This window comes from Prinia subflava, chromosome 14 (assembly GCF_021018805.1).
Source record: "Prinia subflava isolate CZ2003 ecotype Zambia chromosome 14, Cam_Psub_1.2, whole genome shotgun sequence".
In the NCBI taxonomy this organism is placed as follows: domain Eukaryota; kingdom Metazoa; phylum Chordata; class Aves; order Passeriformes; family Cisticolidae; genus Prinia; species Prinia subflava.
Window position 1 is genome coordinate 456,054 of NC_086260.1, and position 26,347 is coordinate 482,400.

At 51.3% G+C, this 26,347-nt stretch overlaps 1 protein-coding gene across 1 annotated transcript in view; it reads left to right on the top strand.

Annotated features, from left to right (window-relative positions):
* Positions 1 to 2,006: 2,006 nt before the first annotated feature.
* The window catches only part of SRGAP3 (SLIT-ROBO Rho GTPase activating protein 3), a 70,515-nt gene continuing 46,174 nt past the window's right edge, over positions 2,007 to 26,347 (top strand). The window contains exon 1 of the mRNA XM_063411218.1: positions 2,007 to 2,281. Coding sequence (XP_063267288.1) covers positions 2,215 to 2,281 — 67 coding nt within the window. The 5' untranslated portion in view covers positions 2,007 to 2,214. The remainder of the gene's footprint in view (positions 2,282 to 26,347) is intronic.

The following is a 26,347-nucleotide window of genomic DNA, read 5'->3' on the forward strand; positions in this document are numbered from 1 at the left end:
TACTGGAGTGACCACGTTGCCATAGCTACTGTTGGTTTCTCTATACCTCAAGCTTGAAGTGTTTATTATGATTAAATCCTATCCCATTCTTCATTAAAAAATTCTGGGTTGAAAGTATCACAAAATGAATTACAATGTAATCCTTCCTTTTAAGAAGCTGTTTCAAGTAGAAATTCCACAAAGTATCTTAGACATTGATATTTATTAAAGATCATTAATTCATGATTGGATTATTTTTCTTCAGCTATCACTGCTTCTTTAATCTTCATGATATCTGAGTAGCAGAAACCCCTGGTGCTGTTGGATCATTTTGTGACTGGGATTTCTCTTTCACCACTATATTGCTGACCACTCTGAGAAAAGATGCTGAACACCCTCAGGCACTTGGCTTTGACCTTGGAGGTGGCCTCACAGGTTTGAACCAATTTGGCAAGAAAATCAAAATCTGTCTTATGGCACAGGTGGTTATCAGGAATGCTGGTCCTTGCTCTGAATCCCTGTGGGTATTACAAGGAGGTGATTGCTGCTAGGGTGAATCCTTCATCAAATGGCCTGTGCTTCTCTTTCCTTGCTTAGTTTGGTTTGTTTTTTCCTTGTGGAGAGCAAGCTCAGAACCATAAGGTCCCTCCAAGGGGCTGCAGAGTGTTCCTGCCTGTGAAGGAACACAACATCGTTATCCCTGGACTTTTCTGGTCAGTGTACAAATTGGCTTTTCCTTGCTTTGGGAGAAGATACACCATTGGTGTAAACCAGTCATTTCACACCCCACTGACACCCTCTCCAAAGACCTGATGTTTCTGGAGAATCATTCTTTGGTACCTCTTGACTCTCCTTGGTGTTGCCTTTCCAGCCCTGCTCCAAGTAGAGCTTAGAGCAGTCACACGCAGCATCCCAGCCCTTCTCCAGCTGCTGCCGCCCTGCCACAAAACCCTGACCCGTGCTCACAGCCACTGTCCCTGTGTCTTCCCTGTGGTCCCTGTCCTCTGCCTCTGCCTGTGCCCAGCTGGGGCCTGGCACAGTTTGTGCTTTCCCTGGGACTCTGAACCTCTTGGTCCACCTGGAACTGGAGTAACACTGCTCAGCCCTGAGCCTGGGCCTCACGTTCTGCAGTGGCTGCGTTTCCCTGGTAGGGTTCGCTTTGCCTCCCTCCTCCCCAGGCCCTTCCACGGGCACTGAGATGCAGAATGCTCCTCTGTGCTGCCTGCTTGCACTAGGTAAATTATTTGTGTAATGGGCTGGGGTTATTTTTTAAAGTTGGCAGAGTAACTGTGAATCATCAAATCTCCCTGAATCCAGTCCTCACAAGACACCCATAAAAGACCCCATTGTGTGGAGGAGTGATGTGAGCGCAGCGGGGCCGGACAGAGGACGCGCTCGGTTCATGGTGGATCTGCAGAGGCTCAGTCCGCGCCGCGCCGCTCCGAGGGCTGGGATGTGCCCTCGCACACACCGCTGGCAAGTGTGTGAGCTCCCATGGCCTGGGTCTCAGGCGCTCGGCTAGGACCCCTGACAAAGCGCCTTAACCACTGATGTTGCTTTTGCTGAAACGAACACTTTCTCCTTTTTTCCTCAGTTTTAACAAGAAATGACAAATCTGCTCCAGTGCACCCGCGCTGTCCCAGCGGCGACCGGATGGAGCCGGAGCCCCGGGCCGCGGAGGGGCCGCTCCGGGACGGGGGGACAGGCGGGAGAGCGACAGAGCCCGCGGCGGGGCGGACACGGGGCGGACACGGGGCGGCCCGCACCGGGCGGAACCGGCGGCTGCCCGAGCACGGCGGGCCCGGCGCGGGGGGCGCGGCCCAGCCGAGCCCTGCGGTGCCGGGGCGGGGCCGGGGCGGGGAAGGGGCTCCGGAACGCCCGCCCCGCGCGCAACCTGAGCGCAGGAGCCGCGCCAGGGCCCCGCCTCGGCCGGCGGCGGGAGCGGCTGCGCTCGGCCCGGCCCGGCTCGGCTCGGCTCGGCTCGGCTCGGCTCGGCTCTGCCCTGCCCTGCCCGGCTCTGCCCTGCCCTGCCCGGCTCTGCCCAGCCCTGCCCTGCCCTGCCCGGCTCCGCCGCGCTCCCCGCGCTGCGGGCGGAGCGCGCTGTCCCCGCGCCGCGCGGTGTCCCCGGCGCCGCCAATGACGGCGGCCGCTGGCGGCGGCGGGGCCGCGGCCGGGTGAGGCGGCGGCGGAGCGCGGCGGGCGGCGGTGCCGGCGGGGCCCGCGCCCTCCCGCACGATGTCAGCGCAGGGCAAGTTCAAGAAGGACAAAGAGATCATCGCCGACTACGAGGCGCAGGTCAAAGGTGCGGAGCGGGGGCCGGTGCGGGGCGCGGCGGGGCCGCCTTTGTGTGCGGGGCGGGGCGGGGACGGGCCGGCTCCGGCCGCGGGGGCTGCGCCGCCGCCCCCCGCCCCTCCCGCGCTGCGGCAACGCCGGGCGCGGAGCCCCGGCCCCGCGGGGGAGCCCCGGCCCTGCCCGCCGGGCTCCGGGCGCTGCCGTGGCCGTGCGGAGCGCCGGTGATGGGCACAGGCGGTTCAGCCCCCGAAGCGACGCTGGCCCGGGCCGCCCTCCGGGGGCAGCGCCCTGCGCCCACCCGGGCGGCGCCCGCCCGCGGGAGCGGTGGCTGCGGGAGCCCCGGGCCGTGCGGGGTGGGAGCGCTGCCCGCGGCCTCCCGGCGGGGAGCGCATCCATCCTGCGGTCCTTATGTAAGGAAGTTCGCCTTGGTGCTCCGGCCCCTCGCCTCCGGGCCCGCAGTCATTATTATGCAAGTGCCGGTGGTTGTGCGGGGTGCGGAGCTGTGCGGCAGCCGCTGCCTTCCTGAGTGTTGGAGAAGAATAAAACTAGAGGTTTTGTCTGTTGAGACCACTGAGCATCAAATCACAGGCTCCAAGTTAATTCTTGTTTCGAGGGAAAGTTGGTACCCTGTGACACATGGCAGCTCTGCAGCCCAGGGAAGGGCTGAGCGGGTCGGAGGCAGAGGGAAACGAGCCCGTGTAATCCTCTGTCCATCGCACACCCAGGAACTGTCGTGTTGGTACCAAACTGTATTAATGGGCGTTTCTGGATAACTTAATAATTCTGCTCTTTATTGCAATAATTGCTAATCCTGTTAGCTGATGACAGTCCCTTTTCCCACCTTCAGACGGAGGATACTCTCAGCTGCTTTACTTCATGCCTTTTCCTTGCATTGCCTCCTTCAGTCCCTCCACTATTATATAAAACCAGCTCCACTCTCCTTTCACTTGGTTGTTTTATATGGATATGTGTTCACCACTTCATTATATTTAAGTCCAGGACATGGTTAATTAAAAGCATAAAATAGCTTTCTGCAGATTAACTTGTGCTTGTGCAAACTCAAGAGCTTCCATTTTTCTCGCAGCTCAGCTGGGTGAGGGCTGGTCTGCACAGGCTCGGCTTGGAAAAGTCTCTGCCTAACTGCGGCAGCGCGATGCCAGAGGGAGGGATTCTGGGGAAGGGGCTGGCTGTTGGTTTCGTGCCATTGTTTACTTCTGTGAATTTCAGTCTTTTGTAGCTGGCCTCAAAGAGTGACGGAATAGTCACAACACGCCCTGCTCGGTGCCAATTACCTTTCTGCTTGTGTGTAATTTGGATAAATTGATGTTATTGCACCCTGCAGTTAAGCAGATGAAATATTCTTTTAGTCTGTGGTATTGTTCGTTCTATGGGAGGGGATTTGCATGTTCCCAGAGACTGTCCCATGGTTTCACGTTATTCTCGAAGGTGCCCTGGCCCAGGTGATTCCTGCTTCTGGGGTGCTCGGGGTGCACAGGGGTCACTGGGGGCAGGACTGGTTCTGAGCTGTTCCAAAAGCTTTGCTGTGGATGTCTCCGGTGTTTTTTCTGATTGTTGTTTGTAACTGGAGTACTCACGGGCCATGATCATTCTTGGCCTGGCTTCTGTAGCCTCATGGTTTCCATATGTGAGGCAGTTAATGTCGGAGTGTGTGAGGGTGTTAGATTACACCACAGTGATCACGTTTTGGGCAGCTGTAACGCAGACAGTTTGCTGATGGGCCAGTAATCATTTCCTTGATACCGTTCTGTGCACAATTACACCTCCAGGAATGTCTGATACAGGGTGCTTGGTCTGTTTTTTCCTAAATAAAGGCTAATGCTTATGTTGACAGGGTGTGACTGTGCCTGTAGCTGGGAAGAGGTGGGCAGTCAGACCCCAGGGCCCGTGGGTGCTGCCTGCCCACTGCCTTTGGGGAGGTGGCAGCTCCATCCTGGGCACACTTTGTCTGTTACAGGACAAGGGTGGTCTTGGGGTGGCCATGGTGACATGCAGGGGCTCCAGTGCTCACAGCTGTGACTAGAAAGCCATCACTTGCTGTCGCCTCTGTGCGGACCAGGGTGGTCCTGATCCTCCCACCTTGCTAAACTGTTGGAGGAGGATAACTGAGCTCGGAGTGACTGGTGCAGAGCTCTGCTTAGCATGTGCTTCCTCACTGCATAGGAGCAGTGTAAACAAGCGTGGCTGAGCAGGATGGACAGCAGTTGGCCATGGCATTTGTAGGGACCCAAGGAGGGCTGGTGGCCAAGAATGTACTGCAGAAGGAGCAGGGCTTTTCTGTGCTCAGTTGTGTGTTAAGTGTGCCAGCCCGACATGGGCCAGGGTTTGTGATAATCTAAACCTTCTCTGAGGCTGTGACAGTGACCGTGAACACCCGCCTCCAGTTGTGCAGAGTCTGATCTCTCCTGGCTTGACTGAAGGATTGGATGTAGGCTACCTCATTATCCCACATATCCTGTTTATTTTCTTCAAGGATTGAGTCATTACGCTATTCATATCTAATCCCTTGCTACCCTCGTGAAGTCAGATGCCCAAACCTCCAGAGAAAGACTAAAATGACAGAGAAATAGGGACAAAGAAGAGGGGAAGTGGTAGCAAGGGGGACTAACAACTGAAGTGTTGATACAGAAGTGCTGAAATGCTGAATACGCAGATGATAATAGATGAAAATTTGAAGCAGTAATCTCCTACTACGGATGATGGGCCTGGAATCTGAACATGGTACAATGCTTGTCCCCGTGGCATGGACAGGAAGAGAGAAAGGTGGAAAACCCTGCATGTGAGCTCCAGGGCATATGTTAGCATGGATGGAAGGGAAGTATCCCCAGCAAAGCTGCACTGGAAGTGCATTTGAAGACGAGGTCAGAGAAGATTGTAAGTGAGCAGGGTGCTGCTGTTGAGAGGTGTCAGCCTGTGCTGGGTGAGGCAATGATCTTCCAGCAGTGCCTCAGGGGGAAAGGCCTCCGTACCAGAGAGAGGAGCTGACAACGCACCTGGAATGACATGAGGGGGGAAAAGTTACTGATTTCTGGGAAGTTTTGCTGAAGCCTCTAGCTGAGTTGTTGGGAATTGGAGCAAAGGCTGGGGTGGTTTGGGGATGGCCTGTGGGTGGCTGCAGGGTGAGAGCTGAGCCCTGCCCGACCTGTGGGTGCTGCAGCAATCGAGGAGCCCACGCGCTGTGTGGGGAGTGAGATTGGAAGGAGGAGGGTTCAACTGGGGATTATCTTCATGCACAGGGTCATTTATTGGCCGTGATGGCTTTGTATCTGCCTTCCTTCCCTGGAGAATTATGTCTGCTCCTCTCGTGGTGGGAAGGAGTTGTCCTGAAAATGCTTGGAAAGATAGCGGGGGTGTGTGAGGTGTGTGTGGGTCTGCTCGAGTGCCCTGCTGCACACGCTGTTCCTGGGTGTCTCAGGGAGGGCTGGGGCTGGTGACAGGGGCTGTCAGTGCTGCAGGGTGCGTGAGGCTCTGGGCTGGTGCCACTCTGCTTTTGGGAGTGGGAGTACGTGACGGCCGCTGCCCGCGGCTGCTGCAGGCGCTGTTCTGCAGCTCTGCAGTGTTACCCGCCTGCCCGTGCATGGAGACCTCTCTCTCACCTCTCCTGCACACACGCAGCGCTGGCAGGCTCCTTCCCAGTGTGGTCCCTCCAGTTAGTTGTCCAGGGTCTGTCCTCCCCTTGCCCTGCTTTGCAGCCTCCAGCTGTCAGAAGAGAGGAGAGCTGGCCCCAGCACTGGCAGGAGATGCTTGCTGGATGGTACCAGAAAGAAAATATTTAGGAATACTTTTAGGAGGCAGGTTTTCTTATTTGCCTTAGCCTTGCAGACAGGAGTGGTGGTGTTAAAAATAAACACCAATGGAGATATGGCTGCAGATTTACAACTGCCACATGACAGCTGCCTGCGGAATACAGAACACAGCAGATCCTTGGATGCACAATTCAAAGTGTGTGTTTTCAGATGTACAGTTTTAATTGATCTATCTGGCCGGAAATGTAAATAAATATCTCTCCCTCATTATGGTCACATGCCTGATTTGTGGCTTTAATGCAGCAAAATGAACCAGTTTTAATTATGCAGATGCAACCGCCTATGGTCCAGCGTTGACAGCCTTGCAGAAAATTGCGCATTGTGTTGATTGGCTGTTTAATTTTATATTGCTTCCTGCAGTTTTGCCTTAACCCTGGCAAGACACAGGTCCCTGTGTGATCCCTCTGGCTGCTGTTGGCAGGAGACTGCTGTGAGGCAGTAGCATCTTGTGTCGTGGGACTGGCAGGTAACATGATCCTTTGTGATCCTGGAGGTGCATCTGGCTGTGTAGTGGCAAAGGGATGGTTCCTTGACTTCTGGGACTCCTAGTTGCTGTGTAAATTGATAATAAAACCAGGGTTTTGATGGTTTTAGCATATAAAAACACTAAAAAGATTTGCAGACTTGGGCCAGAGAAAATTAATCTATTCTTTGCCATTTTCATAAAGTTTAGATTAATTTAAGGAAGCCCATTAGCTTCCTTTGACTTCTTCTATTACAGTAGCTGCATCTCTTTTTTTGTGTCTATTATCTTTTCCTACCTCTTGCTTTCTTTCCACTTTGCTCAGAAAATGTTGGGAAAATTCCCATGCCAAATAATTTTCTAGGATACTGGTTTGCTCAGGGTAGGAGCTTTGCTTCCCAAGGAGGAGAGGCATCAAGGCTTGAACCTGACAGCTCGTTCAATGAAATGGTTCAATGCAAGAGAGAAAGTTGCATCCCTTTGTGGGAGCTGGTGGGAAACTGCTAAGTATTAATCACAGAAACAGAGAGAAAATGTTGGCTTAATTGTTGTGCTTAACAAAACGTGGGGAAAATGTGACCCGGTGTGCCTGGTATAGCTCAGCCAGCTTTGGTGGAGCTGTCTGCAGCAGGTAGCAGATCCTGATGAATCTGCTCTGGTTTCTGATGTGAGGCTGCCGGGGAGCTGCTCCACGCTGCTCCTGGTTGTTCCCAGCCCCTTCCCTGCTGCGTTTCCTCCGTGGGTCTGTGAGCACGGCCCTGGCAGCTGGGTTTTACAGAGCCCTCTGTGTGTAGGCACTGGGCCATGGGCAGGGATAGAGAATTCAGCTGTGATTCCTAATGAAGATTAATTGTCAGTTTCCAATGGAAGCAGTTTGGATTTGTCAGAGATGTTCCTGCAAAGTGCAAGTCCCGAGCTGGGATGCTGCGGCTGAGTCAGCAGCTCCTGTGACTGACCACCTCCAGCTCTGGTGGAGCAGCAGCTGCTGGGATGGGCCCTCCATCCTCAGCAGCTCCTCCTGCTTCTGCCCAGAGGTCAGAACTGCTGAGCAATATGCTCAGGGCTCGTGGCTTGTCCCAGGACAGGGAGCTGGTGGCAGGAGCTGGGGTCCTGCCATGCTCTGAGGTGATTTAGATGCAGAAGAAGGGTATTTTGATCCTGTAAGCCTGGCTGTGTTCTTCCCTGATAGCTGGCAGGTGCCTGGCTGTGCAGCTGACATTATTTGTCAGTCTACCTCTCCTCCTGATAGCAATAAACCCCTCTTACAACGCTTATTCAAGGCCTGTAGCTAGTCCTCGTTCCAGGTGAAGAGTTTTAAGGGCCGTTAGAGTGCAGCACCAAATGCACTTCAGGTGCTTAGCAGATATTTATAAGCCTCTGTAAGGGGAATGTTGTAAGTTCTGTGTGCAGTTTCAGCTCCTGGCAGGAGCAGGATTTACTCTCCCTTTTGCTGGCCTGTGGAAGATGGGGGGAACCCTCCCCCTTGAGCTCTCAGGTTTTCTCCTGCCTGGGTTTGGCTTGGTTTCAGTGGCTGTTTGTCAAGCACCCACACATGGCAGCAGCAGTCACCTCCTGAAATGCTCTTGCTGCCCTGGGAGGTGCCCGTGCTCCTGGCAGGTGATGGGACAGTTCACACAGGTAACACCCGCCTCGGGTGCCTCGGGTTGCAGAGGGTTCAGCAGCGTGTGCAGGCGTGTTCCTCTCTCCAGCAAAACTGGGGTGAAGTAATCTCCTCTTTTTTACAACCTGGGTGGCTCCGTAGTCCTGCCTGTTGATTTAACCCCGGGAGGCTTTGCTGAGCTGCTAGGGAACCCTCCTAGAGAAAAGGTGAATATTCCTTACTGATAACTGATGTGCTGTGTGTGCCGCACCCCTGTGTGTCAGCGGCTGTGCCACAGCAGTGACTGAGGACATGCAGGTGGGTGAACAGGTGAGCCTGTGGGGTGATGGGGTGATGAAGGGTTGTACCTGTCACTGCTGACCTCCTTAGAGCTGCCAGCCCTGTGCTCCTGCTCTGGGCCTGTCGTTACTGGGTCTGCTGGTCATGTCTTCAAAAGCCTGATTTGTAAACTTTGCTTTGACAAATTGGCTTGAGATAACTTATTTTAGCCTCCCTTTTCTCTCTGTAGGGCAGTTGCAGTGGTTTGAGCAGAGGCAGCCACTGAACAGTGTATTGCAACGTGCAATTTCAAGAGAGGAAGTGGAGTGTCAAAATAAAGTAAATGAGGGAGTTCATGCGGCTGTGGCGTGTTCCCTGGGCTGGGCCAGTCGGTGTGATGGGGCTGTGTGTTCCTTACTGCTGGGGTGCTGTGGGAGTGTTTAATGTCTGTGCTTTTCCAGCAGCTTGGCTTTAGAGTTCACGTGAGAAGTGGCCCCATGGCAGTGCAGCAGCAGGGCTGCCAGGCCAGGGGCGTACAGCCCTGCTCTTTATCCCAAGGTTGTGCTGTTTCTCTCAGGGGTGTTGGCACTCAGCAGTGAGGGGACAGCTGGTAGGACGGCCATGGTAGGGAAGAGAGGTTTTAAGTCCTCCTTAATTTAAATATTCCCCTTTGTTTTACCACCAAAGACACATTAAAAAGGTGTGGTAACATAATCCCAGAGTGGGAATTGACGCTTCCCAGCCTCTTGTGGTGGTGGGTCCCCAAATTCAGCTCTGCAAGCACAGCATTCTCAGAGGAGAGCAGCAGCAGTGCCTCTGGCTGTTGGGATGTGGCTGTGGAGTGATCTGTCTGCACTAGGTGGGTTCCCCAGTTTGGGAACCTCTGGCCTGGGAGGGACTGGGGACCAGAGAGCTGGAGACTGGGAGAAGGCTACTGCTGTCAGAGTCGCTTGCTTACACATGTTGTGCTGTTTAGCTGCCTCCCAGAAGTGTTTCTATTAGCTCTCCAAATGTGCTTTCCTGGCTATGAAGCTTCACTGATGTTCAAGGAGGTTCTTTGTGTAGTCCCAAAGGTTTTAGTCTGGAAACTGCAGAGTTTGGGAAAATTATGCAGCCACACTGTGTCCAGCAGCTTCCAAGAAGAATTTGTATTAGTACTGGTTGCTCTTCTTGCCTTTGAAGTTGGAGAATAGTTTTGAAGAGGTGAAAAATACCTTCAACTTTTTCACCTCAGCCTTTGAGAGGAGCAGTTGTGTCTGTGGGAAGAGATGGCAGTCACTGGAATGTGTTGAGCTTCCCAAAGTAGCTCTGGAAAACATTGCTCCATCTTGTAGCAATGGCAGGTGTGCAGGACAGCTGAGGAACTTGCTGCTAGAAGAACTGTGGGGTGAAATGGTCTCAGTGTCTGTATCAGCTGGGAGAGGAGATTGTTCTGTTGTTGAGCATCTCTGATGTCCTGCCTCAGATAGAGGAGAGGGGGTGCTGCTCTTTGGGATTCTGTTCATCCTGCTGCTTCTGGGAATGCTCAGGGCTGCAGCCCTCTAGGGCAGGGAATTTATCCATGTGGTTTATGCTTTAGTTATTACTGGAGACAGCGAAGTGAGCTGTAGTGGTGGGGTGAAGCTCCGTGCTGTTTAACTCAGGCTTGTGTTTTAAGTGTAAATAAGTGTACACTGGATTAAGTGTAAGTATTTAAGAAGAGAGAAGGATACAGACATGTAACTGACTGGAGTTCAGGAGATGCAGGACTGACATTGCTTTTCCATGGCTTTTCTTCTCTGTTAGTCCAGCTTTGTGTTGCACACAGCAGGACTGCAGAAGTCCCTGTCATGGGCTTGCTGAAGTGGTGGCTTCTCCTTCACCACGACAGAGCCTCAAAGGTTGTTCTCTTCATGCTGCTGTAGCGGTGCTGCTGCTTTTGTTTGAAGAGTTGTTTGTGGTCTTGCTGCTTTGTTTGTTTGAAGAGTTGTTTGTGGTCTCCAGGCCCTTCTGTGGCGTGGGGAGAGCCCGAGGGGATGTTGTTCGTTTGGAACTTTCAGAGGAGATGATCTCAAGAACAGATCTAAACTTGAGATCATCCCTTTGATAATCTTAGGTTGCTGGCCTCATGTGTGTGCATTTTTTCTCTCAGTGAAATGTGCTGATAAATCAGTAGTTGCTTCATGGGAATAACATGGGTGTTGGTAAAGATTGAAAATGCTTCTCCTGCCCAATGTGCCAGAATTCTGCTCTACTTCTGGTGCAAGCTGGGTACCCAGATCAGCTGAATGCTTTCCAGAAACTTTCTGTGTGTGTAACCTGATGGCTCCAGCAGCTGGGATCCGAGGGAGCTCACCCAGTGAGTGCTTTGGGAGGTCACTATCAGTGTAAAGCTCTGGCTCACAGCCAGCTACAATAGGTGGCACTGGCTGTCCAGCCCTAGTGGCCTAATGGCTCTAAATGGACTGGGTTTGGTAAGGAGTCTGTGTTTAAATCTCCACTCCTTTTTTTTTTTTTTTAACTTCATGGAAATTGGACTCTCATGACACTTTAATCCTTGAGATTATGGAACTCATGGAAGAGTAAGGACAAGAGATCAGACTTGGTGTGGCAGCCTGAAGCTTTTGTGTTGTCAGACAATTGAAGATTTCCTCCGTGTGAAAACAGGTTAATTGATCTTTGGGAAGAGGCTAAATGATGATTCATTCAAGACAGCTTGTTAGTGTTGAAAATTAGTTAAGGATACAGACTTGTGTCTGAGCTGGAGAGAGCAAAATCCTGCTGCCATTTTGCAGTACTGAATGCTAGGCAGTGAGCAGGGCTGAAGCTGCAGGAGAGCTTGAAGATGGGAGCTGCATTGCCAGAGAGTGATGGTCAGAGGCAAAGCCTTGTGCAGACATGTCCTGTTTGGGAATGTTGCCCTGGAGTGGAATGCAGTGTGGATCAGTGGGTTGTGGTTTAGGACAAGATGGGAATGGTGTGAAAAGCGCCCTGTTCAGCTGCTCAGTTAGTGCGGGAGGAAACACTGCTGGCAAGATTATCCTGCCAACAGCGGAGAGTATATTTAGCTTTTTCTTAAAATCCCCATCTAATGCTCCTGCCTGCCCTCAAAGGCTGATTAGTGACTCCAGACTGATGCTGGTGCTGAGCAGGTGACCTGTGGTCACTGTGGAGCTGGATCTCTGGCCTTGTCAGCTGGGTGGGGATGTCTGTTCAGGGATGTCTCTGGAAGGGTGCTGTGGACCACTGACCAGCAGTGGCTTCCACTGGAAGGAGATGTGCCCCCAGCTGATGAAGATGTTTTGGGCCTTCTAAGAAAGTGTTATTGTACACACCTGTTCTTGCTCCTCTATTATTTGAGAGAGGGTGCCCTAAATGTCCCTTAAGTGGTGGGGAAATCCTGCTCCGGCCAAAAGAGAGAGAGTTTACTTTGAAAATATGCTCAGCCACTCAACCATGTCACTGTGGGTTTAAGCAAGTCCTCTTGAGTGCGTGGGATGTCTGCCATGGCCTGTGGTGCTTCGTGCCCTTGGGATCATGTGCCAAAATCCCTGCTCACATGACGGATCATGCAGTGCATGCAGCCTAAGGAAGGACTTACAGTGATCTTCACCTTGCTCTTCATCCTGCGGTGGCTGAAGCCTGTCCACACCCACTGCTCCAGCAGGACCAGTCAGGGGATACCCCTTTGGGATGTCCTTTCCTGTAGGTAAAAATCCTTGGTTGTCACACTGAGGACCTCAGCAGTAAGGTGTGTGCCCCTGGCTGCTCCCTGCTCACTGGGAGGGTGTTTGCAAGTGGCAGCTCAGTGCAGTCACACTACCACTACAGGCTGGAGTACTGTGGGATGTTTTTGTTTTGCTTTTTGTTTTGCCTAATGGCTATTTCTCTTCTGAAGTGGGCATGTTTGCCAAAAGGCTGAGTATTTTTACCATCAATATTATGTACAGTGAAGCATGCTGAGGCCAGCACAAATGAGTACCATGCTTCAGGGCGGAATGTGATTTCTGGAGAGATCAGAAAACAAATTTCCCTGTGCAGAGTGCACAATTGGCTGGATATGTTGGCGTTTCACCTGCAGCATTGAAGCAATGCTCTGAGAGGCCACTGGATTAAGTTACCCTGGCATGTCTGTAAATACCCGTGTAATAGCTTCAAAACAGTTAAGAGCATTAATGGCTGTGTTTTGCCAGTGCTTCTGAGAGGCAGGAGGGGCAGTCCCTGGGGGCAGGAGGGGCAGTCCCTGGGGGCAGGAGGGGCAGTCCCTGGGGGCAGGAGGGGCAGTCCCTGGGGGCAGGAGGGGCAGCCCCTGGGGGCAGGAGGGGCAGTCCCTGGGGGCAGGAGGGGCAGTCCCTGGGGGCAGGAGGGGCAGTCCCTGGGGGCAGGAGGGGCAGCCCCTGGGAGCAGGAGGGGCAGCCCCTGGGGGCAGGAGGGGCAGTCCCTGGGGGCAGGAGGGCAGCCCAGGGGAGCAGGAGGGGCAGTCCCGGGGAGCAGGAGGGGCAGTCCCGGGGAGCAGGAGGGGCAGTCCCTGGGGGCAGGAGGGGCAGTCCCTGGGAGCAGGAGGGGCAGTCCCTGGGGGCAGGAGGGCAGTCCCTGGGAGCAGGAGGGGCAGTCCCTGGGGGCAGGAGGGCAGCCCAGGGGAGCAGGAGGGGCAGTCCCGGGGAGCAGGAGGGGCAGTCCCGGGGAGCAGGAGGGGCAGTCCCTGGGGGCAGGAGGGGCAGTCCCTGGGAGCAGGAGGGCAGCCCAGGGGAGCAGGAGGGGCAGTCCCGGGGAGCAGGAGGGGCAGTCCCTGGGAGCAGGAGGGGCAGTCCCTGGGAGCAGGAGGGCAGCCCAGGGGAGCAGGAGGGGCAGTCCCGGGGAGCAGGAGGGCAGCCCAGGGAAACAGGAGGGCAGTCCCTGGGGGCAGGAGGGCAGCAGGGGGGTCCCTGCTGTGGCCCTGTTTGGGGCTGGGCAGTGTGAGCCCTCCGGACCCTGTGCCAGGCTGTGCCCGTTCCGTGCTGCACCCAGTGGAGGTGACACCCTGGTTGGACCACTTGGAACTGACTTTTACAGTCATAGACAGTCTTGTGTTTTGCCAACCTTTCCTTTAATAATTCTTGATTTTATTTTCCATTAAATACATTAAATGTTTTGTAAGGGATTTTCTGTTGCCCTGCCTTTTTTACCACTAAAGTGAATGGGACTTCTACTCTGGTAATAAATGAACATGGAAATCAGGATCTCCACTGTAACTGGATTTTTCAAATAGCTCAGGAAGAGCCTGAGGAAAGGTGGCAAAAGAGAGTTTTAATTTGGAATAGATCAAGTAACCTAGTAATCAGACTCTCAGTAGGTTCTTTCAAAGCATTTTTTGTTTCTTTTAACATCCTTGCTGGATCGTGTTCTGAGTGACTCATGGCTTTAAAAGCATTTTTCCTGCATGTTTTTTCCTGCTTGTGTGCTCTTGACCTACTCTTGCTAAAATTCCTAAAGAAATACTAAGTAAACATATTGTAAGTGCCAAAGTCATATTCTAAACCCCTGGAAGTGAAACCATTACAAAGAATATTCATATAGTCATTGTTCTGCAGGATGGCAGTGAGATGCCCTGGTGAAATAACAATAATCTGTTCCGTGGGAGAGGTCAGCTCCAAACTAAGAGGGAGTGGGAAGAAGAGGAAAAAAGAAATGCACACTCTTTGCCTCTCCTCCTAATCACACAGCGTGTACTTGTGCATCCCTGGGACTGTGTTGTTCATGTAGCTGCCTATTGCTTTTAAATGCCTGTCCAGGGCAGTGAGGAGACATCTGTGTTGCATGGGAGAGGAGCCTGGAGCAGATGGTGTACCTTTCTTAAGGCTCTAGATGGAAGGAAGTAATTTTGCAGGTCACAAAGCCAGAGAGAAACTTCAGAATTAAACCTTCATTGGGGATTTTGTGGTGGTTGGTCATGGGAATAGCCCCAGGCTGTGTGCCCAGGATTTCCCTGACTGTGTGTGAGTGCTGGGTGCAGACCCTGGCTACCCCGCTGCTTTCTGGTGCCTGTAGTCTTGTTGGTGTGCCAAGAATTTGCATGGAGGCTGCTCACGTTGTCACTGTGGGTTTGCTGCAGTGTCCTTGTCTGTGGTGCACATCACAATGACAATGAAAAAGACATTTATGGTCACCAGGCTAGCTACTGAGCCTGCAGCAATTCATGGTGGCAGTACACCTTTGGAAGAAAGAAAAAATCTTCAGCGTCCTCTTCTTTCACTTTTTTGGGGTCTTCACCAGGCTGCACGTGTCCAGAGTTTGTTGGGAAGGACTCCTTGTCCCCAGTCTTTGTGTGGAGTCCCAGGTTTCCCAGTAGCTTGACTGCTCTTTGTCAGCCTGTGTCCAGATGACTGCCAGGACAGAAGGACAGCTGGTCCTTGCAGGCTCTGAGCTGCCAAGGTGTTAACTGTGGCTCCAGATGCAGCTTCAGTGGGCACCCAACATCCCCAACTTCTGCAGTCACCCTGGCGGTGCTGCTGAGCTTTCCTGGTGTCCTGCACTGCAGGGTCTGTCCCCGTGTGCCTTCGATGGCACTGCCATTGCTCCCTTGGCTGTTGTCCCCAAGTGCTGCCTGCTCGGGCCCGCACCGTGGGGCTCTGTGCTCTCCCACTGTTGTTTGTCATCGTGGGAATTGCTTGTTCCGAAACCAATCACAACCTGACAGAGCTGATCTGCCTTGTTTACAAATACATCCATCTGGTCATGGATTGCCTGATAGCGCTGCCAGAGCAGTGTGGGGCCTTGGTGGCTGCTGCTGAGGTACCAAGGGCTCCACGCAGGCACCGCCTGCAGCCGCAGTGCTCTGCTGCATGGGTGCTCTTTGTAGGACGGGGAATTAGTGATCAGAGCAACAAATGGTGTGTGAGGCAGGCAGAGATGAGCAGTGTGTGCTGTGTCCTGGCCCCAGCCAGGGGCTCTGCAGCCTGCGTGGAGGGGCTGATGCGATGCAGGTGCAGCGGCTGCAGAGCAGCTCCCCGGAGCGCCAGCGCTGCTGTGCCTGCCACTGCCGAGGTGCTGCCTGAGCTCTGTGCCCAGGAGAGCTCTGTGCCCAGGAGAGCTCTGTGCCCAGGAGAGCTCTGTGCCCAGGAGAGCTCTGTGCCCAGGAGAGCTCTGTGCCCAGGAGAGCTCTGTGCCCAGGAGCTGTGTCGGGAGGGGATGTGCTGGAGCTGGGAAGCTGGAAACCTGCACTCTTTGGAAGGGGCTGCTGGTGGGTACTGCTTGGGTGGGTGTTCTGTGCCCTTTGGCTGCTGCAGCAGCTGTGGGAATCCAGATTGCAGGATCCCCACCTGAGGAAAGTTGGCAGATTCCTGATCTTCCAGAAACCTGTGTGACAGTCGAGGCGGGACTAGATTCCTCCTGGAAGCTACAGTCTCAGAGCAAGGTTCATGTAGGCAAGAGGATGTGGCAGGTGCCTGGGGTGCAAGACTGATTTCTGTGTGTTCCTGGAACTCAGCTTTGAAAAGGCTCAAAAAAGGAGAAAAATGAATGACTGGTGTCAGGGCCTTGGAGATAAAAACCATCACATGTGGAAGCTGAAATGGTTTCAGACTATTTTCGTTTTTCTATGAATGTTCAGTTGCAGCTTAAAAAAGAGCTGAGACATTATGAGTCAGTTCTGATTTCACCCTTGGGCCAGCAGTTCAAAGCTGAATATAGTGAATTTCAGAAGCCTTCACTCACAGCCTCTGTTCCTTGTTTACTCTGTGTGTGGCCCACAGAGGGGAGAAACATACAGATATAGGTATGTTTCTTTACATACATATGTAAACAAATATAGCATGAGGAAAACAGGGAAGAGTTGCCCCCCTAAAATAAGTAATTGAGATTAGTGTGTCTGGGTTTTGCCAAGTAACTGGAGGTGTGTGAATTAGTTCTTGTGAATAATTGATATGAGAAATTCAGACCTGGTTTTGTTTGTGATTTATCTAGGAGTGAACTTTAACTTTTATATTTATGAATAATCACTCAGTTTTCTCTGGCTGGCTGAATAACTGAAAATTCATAAATTGGGATTAACTGGCAGGGCACAATACTGTAATCTGTATATGAAAACCTGTGTTTACATGGATCGAAGATTTTTCAATTCCCTGTCACCATAGTGACGAGATTTTCCATAAGGGTGAGCTTACCTGGCAATGGGAGTGAGGTGAGACATTCCCATTTTACCTCCAGATCTCTGAATGTTCTTTGACCTCTTAGCTCAGATTTTTAGTACCAAAGTTCCTGAGCTGAAGGGAGATTTTTTTCACTGACCTAATTCTGCTGAATTTGGAATTAATCCCTAATAAGAGATAGTCACATAATATATAGATGTTATTTCAGGAAAACATTAGTATGTAGTCTTCCACCTTGTCACTGAAGTGATTGTAATTTTATTTGCAATTAACATTTTAAGACTGACAATAAAAGTATGCATCTTGAGTTTGTTCTTCAAAGTTCCAGCATGTTAGAAATACACTTTTGAAAGGGTCTTGGATGTTTTCTTTCCGGCGCTTTGCCTTGCGGTCAGTCTGTCCGTAGCCTGTGCCTTCCTCAGCTCCAGTGTGTCTTTCCTAATTAGTTCCCTGAAGGCTGTGCTGTGATTTTTCCCAAACAGGGAGTGAGCACAAGGCCATCAAACGATAAAGCCTCGGGAGTGCTGCTGCGGCTCTGTGTGCTGGGATAAGTGACACGTCCCTGCCTCGGAGAGCAGCACGTGGCTCCTGGAGAGTTCCATGTGCCGTGCACTAAGGTGTCCTCAGCTGTGCCCTTTTTGTGCAGCAGGTGTGATTTTGGAGCGTTTGCAGGGGTTTCTGTGCCCTTCCTGCGGGTGTGTGTGCGGCCCGGCCGCCCAGCCCCGGGCTCTGTGGAAACGCTGCCCAGCCTCAAACCTTCCCTGGCAAACACCTCTCATCTTGTCTTTGTATCTTCCTGGCAGAGCAGACGCCTTTGACAGATGCTCATCTCATCTGTTGATAAAATCCTGCAGTGCTGGGAGATCTGACATCCTCCCTGCGTAGTCTGATCAGTTAACTGATCTGATACCTTTTCCCCAGTACTGAAACTAAATTTTGCTTTGCTTGAAGGAGGTGACTCGTTCCTGCGTTTTCCCTGGTGCTCGTGAGATGGAATTCTCTGAGAGGAGGGTTGCTTCAGAGACATGATGACATTTTCCTGGGAGCCCAGCTGTATCCAGGTGGAGCACACAGCCCTGGCAGCCCTCCCACCAGGGTGTGGGGCTGGGACGGGCGCGTTCGGAGCGTGGCCGAGGGACGCTGAGCTGCCCTGGGACCTCCAGAGCTGGGGACACGGGTGGCACCAGTCCCCTGAGGGTCAGCAAGGCAAGTGCCGAGTCCTGCAAGTCTTTTTCCCCGCAAAGATGGAGAAACAGCCCTTTTAGACTCAGAGTACTATTACAAGTTACATTTCTTAAAAAGCACACTAATAAAATAATGGTAGGCTGGGCTCTAACTGGGTTTAAAATGTTTCTTGTAATTCACTAATGTCTTTTCCCGTCATGTTGCCAGAGTGTATGCTGTGACTTTGAGGAGGCAGCAAATGCAATTTGCAGAGGATTCTGAACGGCCATTTATTTTAAGCAGGATCTTAGTTCTCACTTGGAGATTCCATTGCTGAGGAGGCCTAAACGTTTCTCCTTGTTCTTGTGTGCTGTTTAATCCCATGGGTGTGCTGGAGGCCCCCTAAATTGTGCTGTGCGAAGCCTTCAGTCCAATGCAGTTTAGAGGAGTGATAAATGTTGGATGCTTGCCTGGGGCACAGCCTGTGGGGCCACGTTCGTGGTGGGCTCTGAGCTGGGTCCAGCCCTGCCTGCTCCTGGCCTGGGGCACCCGGGCTGTGCTGGCACCAAGCTCTGCCTGGCCCTCAGTGGAGCAGCACCTTCAGGGTCACTGACAAATACTCACACAACCCTCTGCTTGCATCCTCTTACTGGCAGTACCTTTTGACTTCTTCTTCTTCTTCTTGGCAATATCTTCTTCCTCTTTCTGTAGTATGCTATATCTTTATTAATATAGATTCCTATAGAATTTTGCTAAGTGCAGACCAGCCAGTGCCTTGGACAAGATGGTGCTTTAGACAAAGAGCAGGAGCTGTGCCTCTGTGTGCTTCTCTGCTGAGCAGAGTAACTGTGCTCCTGCAGGAAGGACACAGCTGTCCTGCCTGTCCCGCTGTCAGTGCAGGAGGTGCCCTTTATCAGGGACTGTCATCGACAGGAACAGTCAGTGCTGGTGAAGCTTAGCATTTGGTCCTATTTTTGCATTTATTAGCATATACTGATTATTCATAGAAATAATTACCCTTTACCAATTCACATTATTTTAGATGGCTTTTGAAAAGCAATCAAGAAGAGTGGGAATGATAATGCATCAAAGGCATATGGCACAAAAGAAAAAAGGGTGCATTTTATGTAAGTGACCATGTCAAGACACTGTCAGCTTTTCCCTGCAGGCTGCAGTTATTGGAACCCAGTTTGATGGTTGTGGCTAAAGACCACAATGTGCTCCCTACCTCAAAAGTCGATTCATGCTCTTTGTCTCACTTCTGTTCCATTCAGAAAGGAGCAACATCATCTTGTGAGGGACAGCATGAAAACAGACAAAACCACATACTAGGTCATTTCACCATTCCAAAGTGCCTTGCCTGTCCCTCCACAGGTAGGGTGACATTCTCAAGTGCTTTTATTAACAGGGAGCACGTGAAGCTTGCAATACAGCAGGTTCTTGTCTGCCCTCGGCCACAGGGAAGAACACTGGAGTTGTCTTCATGGCCAGGGCCAGCATGATTCTTTTGCAGAGGAGAAAGTCTTGACAGTACAGCCAAATCCTGGGCACGTGTAGGGTCACACCCCTGTGCAGTGCTGTGGGGTGTTACAGTCTCTAGATCGCAGTGAGTCTTCTCTGACTTTGAACTGGGCAATGGAGATGAAGATCCGAGGGTCACGTGGGACTCGTGGTCTGTGAGTACTGTACGGGCTGTGTTATTTTGCTTTGGGTTACAGATGCTGCTCTGAAAGCCAAATGTGATGTGATGAAATAAGAGTGCCTTGGTAGACAGAGATGTGGAGTGAGTAATCCTTAGAGAAGGGCAGGAAAAGGCAGGGTTCAGTTCAGGTCAGAGGATAGGCTGAGCAGTGGAGGGGAGATGGGGCTCCAGTGGTCATACACGTACTGGAGGAGAGCACCAAGAATATATAGGGTTGGTGTTCGTGATGCTTCAGTAGTTAAACCTTGTTTTCTCAATTCAGGGAGATAAATTCTCCTGTTTTTCAAATGAGCTTGAAACTGCTCCTGTGCAGATTGGTACAAGTGTTGATCAGCTGGTGCTGCTCGGCAGGAACAGCTCCACAGCCAGTGTGGTTCCAGTCAATATTGGCTGCTTGTAGTGAGCACAAGTCATCCCTCATTGGGGCTGTCTCACAGAAGGAATGGCTCTTGCACAGAAAACAAACACCAGTGAGCTGTGGCAGATATAGCTCCAGGATTATTTTGCTGACATTGTCAGAATTTTAGTAACTGAGAAGAAATCTCCATTGTGGAATACTTGCAGGGGGTTGGTTACACACTTCACGTGCAGGGAGGGGTGGGTGTCAGTTCTATTTGTCTGGAATAACGTGTTGTCAGGAGATCTGAAACTGGGATGCTGCTCAGGCTGGCTCTGTGAATTCTGCTGCACGTCATTCATACACTGTTCCAAATTCCACGTGCATTATTTTCGGCTAAATAAGTGAGCCCCTAAGTTCATCACTGCCTCAGCCTTGTGCTGTCAGATTGGAATGAGGACACGCTCTGAATCTGTGTGCTAGAGAGGGAATTGTTCCACCAGAGGCTTGTGTTAAAGAAGGAACACAGTTATTGTAGGATTGGAGATGTCTGTTTATTCCTGGCACTGATGGCAGGATGTAATCTTAAAATTAGGAATTCGTGTGAGGAACAGTGACAGCATGCTGCCACCTTTATTTGTTTGAAATTTGATATCTAAAAGAATCTGTTTACAGCATAAGGAGAAAAGGAAAATACAGTTTTCTACCACAAGTGCTTTGATACTTAATTTGATTTATAAATTATTTGGTAAGCATGGATGTGCAATAGCAAAGAATACTTTTGAACAAAAAGATAGTGAATGTTTTCTTTCACTTTGGGGTCTGAACTCATGAGATCCTCTATCTGGGACCTCAAGAATTCCTTGGGCAATGCCATGCTTATCCCTTGGCAGCAGTAGGTGCAGTTCAGGGGCAATTTTAGTCCATAAAGTGCTATTGAACATTGCTAGCAAGCTGTCCACATGGGTGAGTTTGTCTGGTTTGTGCCAAGATGGGCAGAGAGTTTCAGAGCAGGGAGGAAACATGTCCCCAGTGTGTCTGAGATGCTCTGGTGTGCACAGGGGGTGTGGGCTGAATCCCAAATGTGCTGAGGCTCGCTCCTGCCCCGTGCACGGAGAGAGAACCACCATGCCCACCTTTCCAGGCTGCCTTTTGTCTGCCCACACGCCTGGTTTGCTCATCCTGCTCGAGAGACCAGAGGAGGCATTTTACGGTGGGGAGGTTCAGGCTCCAGTTCAGGTCTAGCTGAGTGAGGAGATGGTGCTAAACATAGCTCAGCATCACGTAAATGGGCAATTTGCTGTGTGGGAGAGAATGAGAATGAGAATAACACAGGGAGCAGAGGAAAGGCTGGCTCCCGGGAGGAGCCCAAGGCACTCTTCAGAGAGTTCATCCAAGCGGGTGGTGATGGGTGTCTCAAAGGCAGAGGTTAAAGGTGCCTCTGGAGGAGCTGTGCAGCTCCCCGTGGGAAAGGGGCAGCCCCTTTGTGAGGCTGTTCCCCGGGATAAATGATCCCAGAGGGAGGCACGGAGGGAGCAGACAGAGGTGTGAGGGGGAGCCTGGTGGTGGGCAGCTGCACTCAGAGAAGCTCTTAAGCATATTCTGACATGTTAAGGGGGTAAGACCGTGGCTGATGCCTTCAAAACGCAGCAGGGTTAGAGCAGAAGAGAGAACGTGTGTTTGGAATGCTCCCAATGTGTAACATATTGCACATGTATTATGTAGGCTTGGGAAAGGATGCTTAAAGTAGCTGAGCCCACAGGCTACTTGGACAAAGCAAATATCAAGACCATTAAATTCTCTTCTTGCCGAGCTTGACTTGTCCTTGTTAAGGTCATTTCAGTGCGTATTTTGATAACTGTGAGGTTCTTGTGTAACAGCTTTGTGCTTGAAATTTTTTTTATTCAGTTGGAAAACATTTTGCCAGATTTTTGTCAAGCTGTCAGTGAGAGCTTTGTTACGTGCAGGAGTGATAGAGAAACACTTTTGAAAGTAATTTTTCTTCTTTTTCACTTTTAGGCTGACAAATCAGGAGAAGCAGCTTTTCTGGTCATGCAGGTCAAGCAGAGAGAGGGGATAGTTCTCAGATGGACTGCAGGTGTGGTTCTGGGTTGGAGGGGGTTGAGAGCCTGTCAGTCACTGCAGGGAGTGCACAGGGAGCATCAGTTCCATGTGTTTTTATAAGCTTGTTCTAATGTCAAACCCTGTCCTAAAAATGTGCTAAAATTGCCTAAGGGCATTGACCCCTCAGGATGATCTCAGGGCCAAGGGAAGTTCAAGATTCCTGCTCAGACAAACTCAGCATTTCATTTTGGGAGGGCTGAGGTAAAAAAACTTCCATATGGAGTACAGACTGTCGTTAACAATAACACTTTAAAAGATGGTGATGTGTGTAAGGCACTGCTGCTGCCTAAATCCTCTATGTTTTAGTGTATTTATACCAGCCTGTAGCAGCTAAGTGCTTGCTTTAATCTCTTTCCTGCTAGCTGGAGAAGGTGTTGGCAGTGGTAGCATGGTGTGGCGGGACATCCTAAGGCCAGGTGGAGGGACACACGGGGCAGAGGCTGGGGAGAAGCTGCCCAGGAGCTCAGTGTAGGGAGCAGCAGCTCAGCTGCCCTTGCCTCAGACATCCCGAGCTGGCTGCCCCGTTATCTCAGCTGACCTGCCAAACTCAGTGCTTCTATCAGATTTAGCCAGGTTCTGTTCCTCTGAGCTCCTGAAGTTGGGACAAGGAAAGAAAGGGGAAGGCCAGGAAATCCTGGCTGTCCCCACCCATCCGCTCTGAGAGACAGAGGATGTCTCTTCTGTATCAGTTTTGGAAGGGCAAAGTGTCAGAATTACACACGAGAGTGATAAATGTGACGCTGTCAAAAGCAAATGTAGTTAAAGCAGCTTCTCAATAAGCCAGGAGCAGTAGTGAGTCAGCGGAGAGGGGCTATAAATACCAGAGCTGATGCAGCAGCTGCAGCTGGGGGGCCACCAGGGGAGAAGGGAGCTGGGAGGCTCTGGGATGTACCGGGATCCACATGTGTTTTGAGAAGCTGTCAGAGAGAAGAGAACCAGAACTGGTAATTACAAGGTGCTCTCCAGATGCTTAGTCTAGATTAAATGGTTCATTTTCTTAGGTCCTCCCTTAGAGGAAGAAAAAAGCAGAAATGGTGACTCAGAGCTGTACTTTGGTGGCAGGGGGAGCTTGTGCAGGTGTGTGGACACTTCACCTGCACTGGAGCAAGCACTGCTGTTGCTTTTGCATCTGTATTCCCAGCACTTTGGAGGCAGAGTTCACAGCAGTAAACAAACCTTTGATTTATCAGAGTTTTGAAACAAAGTCTGTGTTCACTGTCTCTGTGTGGGAGATACAGAAACAGGGGAGCAGTGCCTGCAGGTCAGGGGTGTGCATGGAAGTGGTGTGGTCACAGCTGACAATTCAGAAAGATTAGGGGCAAATAATGTTCTGATGTGCTTTTGCTGTTGAAGATTATCTGGTGATAAAGTCATGAGGTGTTTATTTGTGGGGAGGCTTGTGTGTGTAATTGCTTCCTTTTATACCTTGGACATCTGCAGCCAGGTATTTTTTAAATGAATGGTAGAAACCAGGGGCTGACAGGTTTAATTTTTAATTCCTCTCTACTCTCCCACTCCTTCAGGGCTGTGCCCACTGACACGCTCCCCTCTGCTGTCCCCCCTTGCCAGAATGATGCAGTGCTTCTTGTGCTTGCCTTTAGTCTTTGTTTTCAGTCCTTAGTTTAGGTGGAAATCCATGGCTTTATTTGGAACAGTCCCCATGTCCCCCCTGCTCTCGCTGTCCTCAGATGGGGTGGCAGTGGCATGGTGAGGGTTGCTGGTGGCTCATTCCCTCCTGTCTCCTGTGTGTTTTGCTCAAGTCTGAATTTCAGGTGGGCGGGCAGTTCATTACTCTTTCTGCAGCTTTTATGCAGATTGCGGTCTGAGCTTATTTTAGAAGAGCAAAAATCAGGAGCAATTAGCAATCTGCTCAGGAAGGAGCTAGGAGAGAAGCAGACACGAGCTGTGTGGCATGCAAAGGCCTGGGCTCTTTGCTAGCTCGGCCAGTGTTGTCCCTGTGGCAGCCCATGGGCTGGTGCATCAGTGTGGCCTTTGTGGGTGAGCACTGCTGCAGCTGCAGTAGAGCCACTGCAGGGGGCTGATGCAGGAGTTCCTGGGCTGTTGGAGATGCAAGAGGCATCAGGGGCACAGGGGAGTGCAGGGGAACGTGGCAGCAGTGCCCTGCTGGACAGGAGAGGCAGATGTGTCCATAGCCCAGGGTTCAGGCATGGCCACCAAACCCCACAGGGGGCACAGGCTGCCCCAGGACGTCCCACGGTGCCTCCTCACCCAGCACTGTGTCAGGCCATGGCATGTTCCAGCTGACCCTGTCAGGGGGTCTGAACAAGGGTTAGTCTGCCCCTCAGTAGCATTCACAGAAATAAACAAATGCCAGCCTTTATTTGCTCACCCTGCCAGGACGACGCATTTTTTTAAGTGACTCTTGTTAACCTGGCTGGTATCTCAGCCAAGCTGCAAGCCCCGTACTTCTGCCTTGTATGAAGGGATGTGAATTCAGAGAATTGGAGAACTCTGCACATCAGAGTGGGAGCAGAGGAGGAAGGGGATTAAAAAAACCAAACCAGTGCCTTGACAGAAGGAATGCTGAATGTTTACATCTATATCTTGTCTTCCATACATGTGTGACACAAGGCAAGCATGGCAGGAGACTCCTGCAGGAATGCTGCAGCAGCAGCTCTGCTCTGCATACCAAGGGAATCAAGTGAAATATTTGAGGGATTATTTTCTGGAAGTGATGGACACCTGCAGTGACAGCTGATTTTAGCCAGAGCTGTAGCTGCAGGAGCTCTTTCTGTCCTGATAGTGCTTCAGGAAATCCGTGCACACTGGTGCACATGGATTGCATTTGTCTGCTGGCTCACTTCCCCTGGAGCTGCCCAAGTACATTTAATGCCCTTTCTTATTTCTGGGTGTGAATTTAACATTCCTGTACTACAGCAGGCTATTTCTGTGTTTTCTTTGGTATTGTTTATCCATAACCATCTGGTTCTGCACCCACTAATAAATGGGATTCTGGGGAAGATGGTGAGAGCAGACAATGTGCTTTATGCTGATTTACCCTTCTTTAGAAGGCAGGAACACAATCAGTTCGTACTGAAGAAATGAAGCAAGCGAGGGCGAGAATCTCTGCTTTGTGGGTGGCAGCTGCACAACTCAGTGATCCCAATGTAGAACATATTATTAGCCTCAAGCTAAGCTGTCTGCAGTCTGGAACTTGCTCCAGGTCTATAGTAAATGATGAATTCATAAGGAGGTTGTGAAGTATTGGGCTGGATCCTGTCTGGTGTGGAAAGCCCTTTGGAGACAGTCTCCCCACTGCTGTTGGATTCTCCACTGCATGCTCGTAGCCTTCTGGATATCCAGGTAGTCCTTCTGCACTGCACTGGTGAGGTTCTGCAGGTTTTATTCACCCTGGAACACCCCGAGGCCGCTGCTGCTGCCTGAGGCTGTGTTTGCAGCCACTGGGGAGGGTTGTGCTGGTTCTTGGGAAGGTGAAATTCCTCCCTATGTTAATGCTTCCTGTCTGCAAGTTCCAGGCTGGCTGGGTCCGGTGACAGAGGATGTACTTTCACTGGTCACAGCACAGTTTTCCCTTGCTATCCCAGTGCTGTGCTTTTTCTGGCAAAGGAGGAGGAGTGAAGAGCAGTGTCAGCCTTGGGCTGACGTTTTGCTGATCTCTGAGGCGGAGGCTCTGAAGGAAGCAGCACCTTTGATTCCCTGGCAGCAGCTGAGGCTTTCCTGCTCTGTGCTGATGAAGGCAGTGAGCAGAGCATCTGCACTTCCTTTGGCCTGGTCCTTTGTGCTGAAATTGGAAAAGCACAGTGGAGATGGTCAGCCAAGAGGACATGGAAGAGCAGCATTTCTGGGTGGTGAGGACATGCTCCAAATGAAGCATGATCAGGCTCCAGGAATGCTGAGGAGATTTTGGTCTGGAGGCACAGCAGGGCACTGGATCAGAGCCTGGGGGTGCACAGCAGGTTTTGGTCAGAGGCGCAGTGTGAAGCTGGCCATGCCAGCTATGAGATTCAGGGGGCCAGTTGCCCATAGTATTTTTAGGAACATTAAATCAAACAAATAAAATAAATTGGCCAACTGCTGCTGTTGGACTTGATGATTCCTGCAGGCTCCTCAGTTTGAGTCTACTGCTTTGGAATTCATTTTTCTTGTGGTTTTGTGTCCCTTCAGACTGGGAGCAGTTTGCCCTTGAAATGAAATTCAGGGCCATCTCCACCACAGAAAGACACAGTCGGAAATGGCAACGGCAGAGATGTCCAAGGAAAGCCTTGGACATCTTTCCTATCTGTAAAATTAGGTTGTAATCCATCCCTCTTTCTTGAAGATGTTGAGGCTTATAGGATGCTTTGAGATGTGACATGAAAAGTTCTTAAAAGGAATTATCCGATATTTTTAATGCATGTGAAGTATTACTCTGGAAGAGAATTGGTTCAGTGGATCCATGAATGCACAGATTTTTCAGGCCAGAAGGCACTGCTGGGTAATCTGATCTGATTTGTGTG